This window comes from Hyla sarda, chromosome 2, assembly GCF_029499605.1.
Source record: "Hyla sarda isolate aHylSar1 chromosome 2, aHylSar1.hap1, whole genome shotgun sequence".
Taxonomy (NCBI): domain Eukaryota; kingdom Metazoa; phylum Chordata; class Amphibia; order Anura; family Hylidae; genus Hyla; species Hyla sarda.
Genome location: NC_079190.1, coordinates 269,721,440 through 269,734,260, shown reverse-complemented (window position 1 = coordinate 269,734,260; position 12,821 = coordinate 269,721,440). Strand labels below are relative to the sequence as shown.

General features: G+C 42.1%; 1 protein-coding gene across 4 annotated transcripts in view; it reads right to left on the bottom strand.

Moving 5' to 3' along the window:
• Positions 1-12,821, bottom strand: part of MEAF6 (MYST/Esa1 associated factor 6) — a 33,298-nt gene that overhangs the window by 555 nt on the left and 19,922 nt on the right. For 2 of the 4 annotated variants that reach the window (XM_056557131.1, XM_056557134.1), the window contains exons 6-8: positions 4,788-4,817; positions 1,110-1,163; positions 749-782 (exon numbers count right to left, since the gene is read on the bottom strand). In XM_056557131.1, the coding sequence (XP_056413106.1) occupies positions 1,133-1,163; positions 4,788-4,817 (61 nt within the window). In that variant the 3' untranslated portion in view covers positions 749-782; positions 1,110-1,132. The remainder of the gene's footprint in view (positions 1-748; positions 783-1,109; positions 1,164-4,787; positions 4,818-12,821) is intronic. The other 2 variants (XM_056557133.1, XM_056557132.1) reach the window with 2 other exon arrangements.

The window sequence follows — 12,821 nt, the reverse complement described above, 5'->3', positions numbered from 1 at the left end:
TACACTAGTGTGTACTGCCAGTGAATGTCACAAATTAAACTATTGTCATAAGAGTAAAATAAGGATACAGAAAATAACCCATTCAAATTGGCACCAGCTATTGAGAACAATCATGATGTCATAAAATAGGGAGTAACGAGCAGATTGATCTGCACTAACTGCTGGACCCTTAATTGTTCTGTCCCCAAGTTAATCGTGTGACAATTCGCTTGCTTGGCCAATGAGCCAGCATTTTGCTGCTCCACTGATTAAAGGAAAAGTGTCCCCATTCTTGTGATTGGTGGGGGTCCAATCAGTCAGGCCACCAACAATCAGTTAGTTGTCCCCTATCCTGTGGATTGTTTTAAGCTTTAATCTCATGAAAAATCAAGCCAATAAATATAATCGGCAGAGAAGCACAAAACTTTACTTGGTAAGCTGTGTCATGGAAATGTAAATATACAGTATATTAATCATATTTAAAAATAAAAATGTTATATATTATATATATATTATATATATATATATATATATATATATATATATATATATATATATATATATATATATATATATATATATATATATATATATACACACACACACACACACACACACACAGACACACATACATATATATATACACACACACACACACATACATATATACACACACACACATACATATATATACACACACACACACACACACACACACACACGTTTAAAAATATAATCATACAGATGGATGCTAATGCTGCATACTTACTGATCTTGGCTTCTTATTCAGCTTGAGGTCAGTCCTGCCAGAAAAAATAAATATATAGATAAGAGGGGCTAATCTTTACAAAAATAATAAAGTAAAAAAATATATAACTAATAACTTCTGAAGCAACATTAACATATCCCATCAAATGTAACTATTTATCAAGATGCCATTTGCAATATTGCAAGAGCAGTTGTATGGGAAATAAAAAAAACTTAAAAAAACAAACAAACCAAAAAACAAGTAGCATTTTAATATTTTACTATTACAAGGGGACAGTCACAAAAACATAACTTAATATTTTTTAGTATAAGCTGGCACTAAGTCTGCACATTACTTCTAGAGACCCTATGAAGCCACTTACACATGAGCAAGGAAGAGCAGGCGTCACTCTGTGCTTGATCGGGAGATATTGAGACTGAAAATAGAGTAGATTGTCTTCAACAAACAGCAAATATAAAAATGAAAGTTATATTGACAGGTGTCATCAGGGAAACAAGTATGCTTGAAGTTATTTTTTGTGACATTGTCCCACGATAAATCAAAAAAATGTGCAGCATTATTTTTTGTTGAAGAAAATTTGTTAAAGCTCCTTTTTATCTTTAACACATTGTACCATCTAGGCCTCATTTTAAGCCACTGTAGCTAGGGGCATAATTGCTTACATTCTGATACATGTTTTCAGTTTATAGAAAGCTTCATAGACATTAATTCAATTCTCTAACAGAAGAAAGTGTTGGAAATTTTCAACAGGGATCTGATGTATGTATTTTCATATTACAAGGTGCTAATAGTACAATTGCACACTACATTGAAACCTTGATCTAGGTGTGAATCTAGGTGTGAATCTAGGTGTGAATCTAGGTGTGAATCTAGGTGTGAATCTAGGTGTGTGTGTGACTTCCTTTGGCCAAATTGATGCATACAAACAACAGCTTTTCACAACTGCTGGTACTAACATGCTGTGGACAGCCTATTTTCTTCATCCCTGAGATGCTTAATATGAATAAGGAACTAAAGGCCAGGGAAGAAAGAAAATAAAATCACTGGAATGTTCCTTAAACCAACCCAAGACTATAGGACTCCTGCGGAATTGTAAATTGTCCTGCTGAATGTGGCACAGGTTAACAGCTGCCATGAAGAGATAAACTTGGTCAACAACAATGCTTAGCTATTCCCTACTGTCCAAACATCCATTCAGAGGTATGAGAGGACAGAGAATGTGCCAAGAAATGTTTGTCAAGACTTATGTTTCCAGGTTTCCCTTTCGCTGATGTTTTTCGTTGATCACACCACTTCCTTCAATCTCTTGATACCATTGCAGGAGGAAGCCCACAAGGTTGGCAGTTTGAGATCCACTAGCCGTGGCTATTCTAGGACCAATGACCAGGCCTTAAAGGGGTACTCTGCCCCCAGACATCTTATCCCATATCCAAAGGGATAGGGGATAAGATGTCAGATTGCCAGGGTCCTGCTGCTGGGGACCCCCTGGATCTACCATGCAACACCCACCTGTAGCGGCTTCACGTCCCCTCCCATAGACTTGCATTGAGGGGCGGGGTGTTACGTCACACGGGGGCGGAGTCGTGACGTCACGATCTTCCATCCCGGTGGTCGAGATGGACTCAGCCCGAGGACCTCCAGCGGTTCCGGAAGCCGCTACAGGTGGGTGCTGCATGGTAGATCCAGGGGGTCCCCAGCAGCGGGATAGGGGATAAGATGTCTAGGGGCAGAGTACCCCTTTAATCTTGTTACCAGATTTTCCAATTCTAGCCTCCTCCAATTTACTACAGGGTCCTAGATCTACTTTCCACTGCCTCTTCAGTATAAGTAACACTGAAGTTAACATGGATTCCAGTATTTAGCTATGCTATTATTTAGCTTTGGACCTAGGGGTTGTATTCTGAAACATAATGGCCCTCATTTACTTAGAAAATCGGGTTGTAAGTCTATGTTGCTTTCTTACCCGACTGCTTTTTTCCCCTGGTATTTATTATTATGTCGCATCCTGTTTGTCGCACGTGGGTTTTGTAGGTTTTGGTTTCCAACTCCTCTGAGTTGTCGGGAAAAAATCCACAACAATTCAACAAATTCGGGTTGGAAACCTTTATAAATACGTGGGAAAGCTCAGAAATGTAGGGTTACGCCCCTTTTTCGGGTTTGGGAGAATTCACATCGGGTCCGTCGGGAAAAAATGTTGCATCGTGTCGCAGACTGGCGCACGATCTCTGCGACATGGCGCAGACAAAGATGCAACAAAAAAACCCGACAAAACAAGTCGGGTTTAGAATAGTAAATGAGGGCCTATATTTTCAATACCCAGTTTGCTTATGTAAAGAAATGATAGGACTACATTTCCCATTGATTACTACAATGATCTCATTTAGGACATCCATGCATGAGCCCATTTGTGAAGTCTGATCTTCATTCTCCAGTAATTTCCAGAATGAGGAGGTTCTATATAGTGTTAACGGTCTGTCTGTATTAGACAACCCAGTTAGAGCACTGGAATTAAGAATTCCCCTTTATGAGCCAGTACAGAGAGCAACTACAAAGAGGGTCTCTCTTTTTTAAAGGACACATCCCCATTTTAAGCCATTGTGACACAGCTTTTAAAAAAAAGCTGTGTCAAAAACATTTCAAAACTATGAACTCCAAAACATTGACCAACCATAACATTGAACATTAAAATGGTCTGTGGCTATTAGTATATGATGCCTCTGCAATCTATCTATCTTTGTACCAGTTGACACAGGCATATTTGAAGTCAGGAGTGATGTCTTCTATCACCACATCACTAGTAATATCAATGAGGCTGGATACAAACCAGGTTTACGACATACGACAGCCGAATCTGGCAGGGACATTTCAAGACCGCCTCCAGGTGAGGAGTCAGCTAGTGTGTTTCAGGTCTGCTCATTTTTTCCACTGTATCAGTTTAAAAATTATTATTATTATTTTTTTTTTTAAACCAGACTAAAAAGTTCAGTAGACCACGGTTTTCAGTCTAGTTAAAAAATAAATAAACGGATATGGTGGAAAAACTAGCTGTTTGTAGTCACTAGCTAACTCTGGTCACCTCATTGAAATAAATGGGGTATGGCACAGGATCCAGCAGGAGGCAGTTTTTAAATTCCCCAGCCGCTGTATGCCCCAAATGTGGTGTAAACCCAGCCTAACAAGAGCACTGGATTTAAGGAGTGCCTGCCTCCAAAAGAAATCCATAAAAATAAGAAACCCGCCTTGTGGCACAAACGTTGCTATTCCACAATGATCTCAAGACAGTGTCTACCATCTTGCTCCAAAAGCTTCTTCTGCAGTGTCACCCTTAGTCTGACTAGTATATAAAACAATGCCCATAAAAAATGGCTAGTTGCAGTAATGCCACCATGGAACTGTACCAGAAGCATCCTGCAGCAGTGCCCCTATATCTTATCTCCTCGGCATTCAGTAATGTGCATTTACCATATGCATTAAGAAAGCACCTAAACTATACATTAAACACCCTAAGGACTGTTGCCTTGTCCTCCAGGGGCTATTTATGGGGTTCATATTTATTTGTGAACATGTTTAGGGATGGCCTTTTAACAATGTGGAAAGGGCATACAAAATAGGAAGAAGTCTGTAGCAGCAGCAGTCTAAGGACACCATATTTACTATCTAGACCTATGCCTTTTCCATTCTAGGATACATAAATCAGTTTAAGAAACTTGGTTATCAGTGGTTAAAGTAGTCTCAAAAGCCACTTTATTGGAAATCAGTGGGATATAAAGATTAGTCCACCAATGGGATCTTATTACACGTATCGAAGAGCTTTCCAAATGTGGATTTATAGGTGTAACCTGAATTGTTATGTTGTACTAAACCACTAGTCTAACCACATTAAGGTCCCCAAACACACATCAGGTATTTCAAAGATTAATTGTAAGGCAAAAATGTTGCATGCATTTAAAGACTGTACAAGTAACTACAGTAATAAACAGACACACAGTTAGCATTATCTAAACAAAAGCAGTTGTACAGACCAAAGAATCGCACTTACTCGAAGTCATAATCATACATGCCAGATGGACTGGGGGAAGCATTAAGGAGAAAAGAAAGCAATAGGAATTAATGCACCGATTAGTGGAATTGTGTGATTAGCACAAAACAGAATGCTAATCTGAAGAAACATGACTGGATTAGAGGAAGCAGAACAGAAAGCAAAAATCTGTGGAAACATTGAAAGCAAACCCAGCTGAAGACTCAGTCATTTTCCTAAAGACAATACAAACCCTGCAGTATTGCTTGTAAGTGAAAACAGCGATTATACAATATAGTCCTTTCTGATCTATTCATTTATGTATTGATTCTCTAATATATTATCAGAATACGTTCTTCACAGTAGTTAGAAGACATTTCTGTAACCCATAGGAAGACAAAGGCCGTTTTATGCTGGGCGGTATACCGGTTCATACAGAATACCGACATTTTTAGGCTGCACGATATCAATTTTTCCCCATACCGCAATACCGATTTGGCCCCTCCCCCTCGGGAATGAATGATCAGCCAGCTGCACTGTCCCCACATCGGGGAACTAATCATATGTGACCTGCCCCCCCCCCCCCCCCCAATCATGTTACCCGCCAGCGCTGTTCTGCTCCCGCCAAATCATGCGACCCGCCAGCGCTGTTCTGCTCCCCCCCAATAAATTATCAGCCCAGTGGGGTACTACTCACATGTCACCCGCAAGCACTGCCCTCCTCCTCTTTGTTGAGGGCCACCGACACTGGAACTCTCTGTACGCTAGTGGTCTCCAACCTGCGGCCTCCGGATGTTGCAAAATTACAGCTCCCAGCATGCCCGGACAGCCGTTGGCTGTCTGGGCATGCTGGGAGTTGTAGTTCTGCAACAGCTGGAGGTCCACAGGTTTGAGACCACTGCTGTATGCTGTATCCCTATGCCCGGGCTTCAAAAGATAAAGAAAATAAACTTTAACTTACCAACGTCAGCCTCACGCTGATGACTGGAACTTTGGAGAGGCGTCAGCCTATCACCGGCCGGAGCTATGTCCCGCCCCAGCAGGTGATAGGCTGAGCCCATTGTCATGTAAGAAGCCGGCTCCTTACATGACAGTGGGCTCAGCCTATCACTGGCCGGGGCTGGACATAGCTCCAGCCGGTGATAGGCTGACGGCTCTCCAACGTTCCAGTCCCCAGCGTAAGGCCGACGTTGGTAAGTTAAAGTTTATTTTTTCTTTATCTTTTGAAGCCCGGGCACAGGGATACAGTGTACAGCAGTGGTCTCAAACCTGCGGACCTCCAGCTGTTGCAAAACTACAACTCCCAGCATGCCCGGACAGCCAACGGCTGTCCGGGCATGCTGGGAGTTGTAATTTTGCAACATCCGGAGGTCCGCAGGTTGGAGACCACTAGCGTACAGAGAGTTCCGGTGTCGGTGGCCCTCAACAAAGAGGAGGAGGGCAGTGCTTGCGGGTGACATATGTGAATAGTACCCCACTGGGCTGATAATTTATGGGGGGGGGGGGGGGAGCAGAACAGCGCTGGCGGGTCACATGATTTGGGGGTGTGTGAAAGAAATACTGTTATATACCGTGGAACTGCCATAAGTTACAAAAATACCGGGATACACATTTTTGGTCATACCGCCCAGCTCTAAGTTGCACCATAGAGGCCCCTTTAGCCCGTTTTACATGAGCATAATGGTGTATGTCTGAAATACAGCCATATCCCAGTATTGTATCCATATTTCTGTACAGTAAATCCTGATAAGTTGTCTTTGAGACAGAAAATTAAACTAGACTTTGGATGTGTCAGAAGTATTTGTTCTCCCCACGGCAGGAGATAGGCTCCATAAAATGTGCCTGCAGCAGTGAGAAAAAGGAGGGAAAGCAGCTGAGTGCTGCTGTTTACTCCTATGCTGGAGGTCTCAGCACCTAGACCCCAACTAATAAAAATTTGTCAGACATATTAAACATTTTGTTGAAATGACAGTGATCCCTTAATCTGCAGAAACCATAGTAAACAGAAAGCACATCTGCAGTTTGAGTAGTGAAGTATGTTGCATCACATGTTCCCTTTAAATTTCAACAAGTAAAAATAATCAACTACAATGAGGGACATTTATCAATGTTTGCTTATGTATTCTTTTTTTTTTTTTTTTTTTTTTTAACTTTTTCCTTACTTTTTTTTGCTTATGTGGGACTTATTTATCAACTGGTTTCAGGCTGTTGATAATTTTCTTTCACATAAGCAATTTTTCCTTTTTTACTTTGGTAGTAGCTTTTTCTGCTCCATGTTTGAGCTGGAATAAATTTAGTCAATTTTTAACCTTGTTGCGACTTTTTTTTTGCGAAGTTGCAGTTGATAAATACCCGACTAAAGCAAATCCGTTTTGAAAAATTTACTACGTGAGAAAGTTTGGATTTTCTTGCCTTTCTTGTTCTTCATGCAAATTGTCGCACGAAAACACACGTAGTGGCAGTTGCGACAGTTATAGTAAAGAAAACCTGACTAAACCCGTTGATAAATGTCCAACAATATGAACAAATTTATTACACAAAAAAAGATATGCACTTCTATAGCTTCATTGTACACTTCAAAGTTAAAGGGGTACTCAGGTGGAAAAAAAGTTTTCAAATCAACTGGTGATAAAGTTAAAACATATTTGTAACTGACTTCTATTTAGAAATCTTAAAAGGAGAACTGTAGTGCAATATAACTTATCCCCTATCCGAAGGGTAAAAAGGATAAAAGTTTTAGATTGAGGGGGCTCAGGCCGCTGGAACAGAACCCCCCCCCCCCCGCAATCTCTGTTCCGTGCCTGCATGACATGGCGGCCGACACGCTCCCTCCATGTATTCCATAAAGATTCATGGAGGGGGCATGTCTGCTGCGGCTTCCTGCAGGTGACAACACAGGACTTCATCCAGGGTGCCGAGGCCCCCCGAAAAGGTGAACACAGGGGGGGTTGGGTTCCAGCAGTCGGACCCCCAGCAATCTATAACATCCTTTGTCCTTCGGATAGGAGTTAAGTTATATCGCACTACAGTTCTCCTTTAACCCCTTAAGGACCAGAGCATTTTTTTCACATCTGACCACTGTCACTTTAAGCATTAATAACTCTGGGATGCTGTAACTTATGAATGTGATACAGAGACAGTTTTTTCGTGACTTATTCTACTTTAAAAGTGGAACATTTTCATCAATACATCATTTCTTGGTGAAAAATTCAAAAATGTAGCATTTTTCTAATTTTGAAGCTCCCTGCTTGTAAGGGAAATAGGCATTCCAAATAAATGATATATTGATTTGCATAAACAATGGCCAGCATTCATCATTGTAGTTATAAGTGAAGCATTTTTCTACACTTTTTTGTGTGTGCTGGTAATGTGTAGAAGCACCAAATTTATTGACTGGTCACAGAACATTTGATACATTTTGTGCAGGTCACATTTTCTGAAATTTCTCTCTTCACATACACCAAAAAGCTAAGCTAAGTCTGGGCTGGTGTAGTTTTAGAGACTTTTCAGTGGCTTTGCGCCTTTTTTGCATCTTTACACAAAAAGGTGCAGTTCACAAATCCCTTCCATATCATGTGTATTGCCAAAAATCAATGGATTGCAACTCTAAATCAGCAGAAATGTGCAAATTAAAAGGCACAAAAAAAAAGGTGCAAGTAAACCCTGCTTGCGCCTTTTCTGCACCTTTTCTAGACACAAAAAACATTGTAAAGACAATGATAAATGTCGGCCAATATGTCTACTTTATGTTGGCATCATAAAGCTGACATGTTTTTACTTTTGGAAGACATCAGAGGGCTTCAAAGTTCAGCAGCAATTTTCCACAAAATTTTCAAAATATGAAATTTTCAGGGACCAGTTCAGTTTTGAAGTGGATTTGAGGGCCTTCATATAAGAAATACCCCATAAATTACCCCATTATAAGAACTGCACCCCTCAAAGTACTCAAAATGACATTCAGTAAGTGTGTTAACCCTTTAGGGGTTTCACAGGAATAGCAGCAAAGTGAAGGAGAAAATAAAAAAAATATATATATTTTTTTTTTTTACACTCATGTTCTTGCACTTTTTTTTTACAATAGAATAATAGGAGAAAAGGCCCCCCAAAATTTGTAACCCAATTTCTCTCAAGTAAGGAAATACCTCATATGTGTGTATGAAGTGTTCTGTGGGTGCACTAGAGTGCTCAGAGGAGAAGGAGCGACAATGGGATTTTGGAGAGTGAATTTTGCTGAAGTGGTTTTTGGGGTAATGTATTTTTTTTTTTTAAACCAAATTTAACATTTTTACCTGAGGTGACAGGAGAAATGCCCCCCAAAAGTTGTAACCCCATTTCTTCTGAGTATGGAAATACCCCATATGTGGATGATAAAAGCACAATGTTCTGGCACCATGGGGGCTTTGTAAACACACATGGTTTTGCATTTATGTCAGAACCGCTGTAACGATCAGCCACCCGCAAGTCGCCTCAAATGTACATGGTGCGCTCATGTAGTGTTTTACATTTTATTTTGTGTAGGTGTAGTGTAGTATTTTTAGGGTACATTCACATGGGCGGGGGTTTACAGAGAGTTTCCTGCTGGGAATTCGAGCTGTGGAGGAAAGCTTGCAGCGGGAAACTCACTGCAAACCTGCCCGTATGACTGTAGCCTATACATTCACATGGGGTGGGGGAGGGGGCAAACCTCCAGCTGTTGCAAAACTACAACTCCCAGCATGCCCTTTGGCTGTCCGTGCATGCTGAGAGTTGTAGTTTTGCAACAGCTGGAGGCACACTGGTTGCGAAACACAACTCTACAACAAAACTACAACTCTCAGCATGTATTGACAGCAAGCTGGGAGTTGTAGTTTTGCAAAAGCAGGAGTCAAGCAACTCACCTCCTGCTGTATCCTGCCGCCGTCAGTGAAGACCCTGCTGCAGCCGCCACTGCCAGGGGCCTCCTCCGCTGACCCTTTTTCCAGCCCCCCCCCCCCCATCTGCCCCGATGGACAGGTAAGGGACCCCCGACTGCCGCGATCGCCACCCAGCAGGCTCTGTGATTGTTTGGTCGCCCAGACCCATCAATCAAGTGATCATGAGGTGGCAGCTGTGCCACCTCACTCCTGCTGGGTAAGAGTGATTGGGGCTCTCGGACAACCCTAACCACCCTTTTTTCCGGATCACCGGAGACCCGAAATCACCAGTCTCAATCGTCGACATTTTGGGGTCAAGGGATGCCTGCTGAACAATTCCAGCAGCCATCCCGGTCCGGTCTCCACCTGACTGGAAAGAACTACACAGCTTCCTCTGTAGTAAACAGCAGCTGATAAGTACTGGAAAGATTAAGTTTTTTAAATAGAAGTAATTTACAAATCTGTTTAACTTTCTGGGCCCAGCTGATTTGAGATTTTTTTTTTCCCCAGGAGAATACCACTGTAAGCAACTAATGCTGTTTGTTTTAAAGGCCTCACTTTTCAAAAGGATTTAAAAAATACATTAAATAACATTTGAGGCAACCATTTTAAGAAAGTATTTCCATCTCAAAGTGATTGAATGTCGCTACGATATGCTGCCACTTTATGATCTATTGGGGGATCAACCTTTGAAGCCAGTACCAAAAACATGAGAATAAAGGCGATGTAGTACTGGTGTAGTGCTTCGTCCCCTTTAAAATGTTTCCCTACACAGTAGCCAGACACAGTGTAACCTTTTTTATGAAACCTAGCAATAAGCCATCACCTCATGAGTTAATGGAAAACTAAAATACTAAACATTTTTCAAATACACAGCTCAAAAAAATAAAGGGAACACTTAACATAATGTAACTCCAAGTCAATCACACTTGTGTGAAATCACTGTCCACTCAGGAAGCAACACTGATTGACAATCAATTTCATATGCTGTTGTGCAAATGGAGCAGACAACAGGTGGAAATTATAGGCAATTAGCAAGACACCCCCAATAAAGGAGTGGTTCTGCAGGTGGTGACCACAGACCACTTCTCAGTTTCTATGCTTTCTTCCTGATGTTTTGATTACTTTTGAATGTTGGCGGTGCTTTCACTCTAGTGGTAGCATGAGACTGAGCCTACAACCCACACAAGTGGCTCAGGTAGTGCAGCTCATCCAGGATGGCACATCAATGCGAGCTGTGGCAGGAAGGTTTGCTGTGTCTGTCAGTGTAGTGTCCAGAGCATGGAGGAGCTACCAGGAGACAGGCCAGTACATCAGGAGATGTGGAGGCAGCCGTAGGAGGGCAACAACCCAGCAGCAGGACCGCTACCTCCGCCTTTGTGCAAGGAGGAGCACTGCCAGAGCCCTGCAAAATGACCTCCAGCAGGCCTCAACTGTGAATGTGTCCACTCAGTCAGAAACAGACTCCATGAGGGTGGTATGCGGGCCCGACGTTCACAGTTGGGGGTTGTGCTTACAGTCCAACATCGTGCAGGACATTTGGCATTTGCCAGAGAACACCAAGATTGGCAAATTAGTCACTGGCACCCTGTGCTCTTCACAGATAAAAGCAGGTTCACACTGAGCGCATGTGACAGAGTCTGGAGATGCCGTGGAGAACATTCTGCTGCCTGCAACATCCTCCAGCATGAACGGTTTGGCAGTGGGTAAATAATGGTGTGGGGTGGCATTTCTTTGGGGGGGGGGGGGCACACAGCCCTCCATGTGCTTGCCAGAGGTAGCCTGACTGCCATTAGGTACTGAGATGAAATCTTCAGACCCCTTGTGAGACCATATGCTGGTGCGGTTGGCCCTGGGTTCCTCCTAATGCAAGACAATGCTAGACTTCATGTGGCAGGAGTGTGTCAGCAGTTCCTGCAAGAGGAAGGCATTGATTATATGGATTGGATCCAATCGAGCACATCTGTGACATCATGTCTTGGTCCATCCACCAATGCCCCGTTGCACCAGACTGTCCAGGAGATGGCGGATGCTTTCGTCCAGGTCTGGGAGGACATCCCTCAGGAGACCATCCACCACCTCATCAGGAGCATGCCCAGGCATTGTAGGGAGGTCATACGGGCACGTGGAGGCCACACACACTACTGAGCCTCATTTTGACTTGTTTTAAGAACATTACATCAAAGTTGGATCAGCCTGTAGTGTGGTTTTCCCACTTTGATTTTGAGTGTGACTCCATATCCAGACCTCATTGGGTTGATAAATTTGATTTCCATTGATAATTTTTGGGTGATTTTGATGTCAATTCAACTATGTAAAGATGAAAGTATTTCATACGATTAGTTCAGTCATTCAGATCTAGGATGTTTTATCTTCGTGTTCCCTTTATTTTTTTTGAGCAGTGTATATGAAGTATTTCCTCTCTAATTTAGAAATATGGCGCATCTAAACTGTACGCTTGACCCTGTCACCAGAACAGTGGACTCCTGATGTCCTGTTCTATTACAGGTGGTCTTATACAGTTTTGCCGTGATTTTAAGATTCTTTCACCTACTATCTGTTAATAGGGTGCTCTCGATACCGAAAAGAATTATTATAGGGTATCTGAGTTTTGCCTCTCCTGAAGACGCCACTTACTGGTGGCAGAAACGCGTTGAGAGCTATGAGAACTACACCCTACTAAATTGTATTTATCATATGCTGGAGAGCGATATATGCCTCAACCAGCATATTTAATCTTTTGTTTTGGGTTATATTTGAGCACTATAATTTGGTGATATTTTAACTTTTCCCTATTAAAAGTTAAGTATTAATGCACCTCCCCAGGGAATTAGAAATTATTTCCTTATAATTTTGTTATCTATGCTGGGAGTCTACTCATGCCCCTTGCAGGCAGTTCCAATATCTAGCAAGGTCTCCAATTATCTCATGGGTAATGATCAAGCGTACAAATCCGTTTTGGGTAAAGGGCGTGTGGAAAAGGAGGGGGGAGGGGGGTCATAAAAAGGTCTGATGGATGTGAGCCCAACCTCTGGAACCCACACCTTTCCAGAGATCAATGCCCCTGGACATTATGCAGTTTACATAACTCCAAAGTCAATGAAAGTTACGCAAAATGCAACTGATCTCGGGATTGGTGCAGGTCCTAGGGGTGGGACTTGTA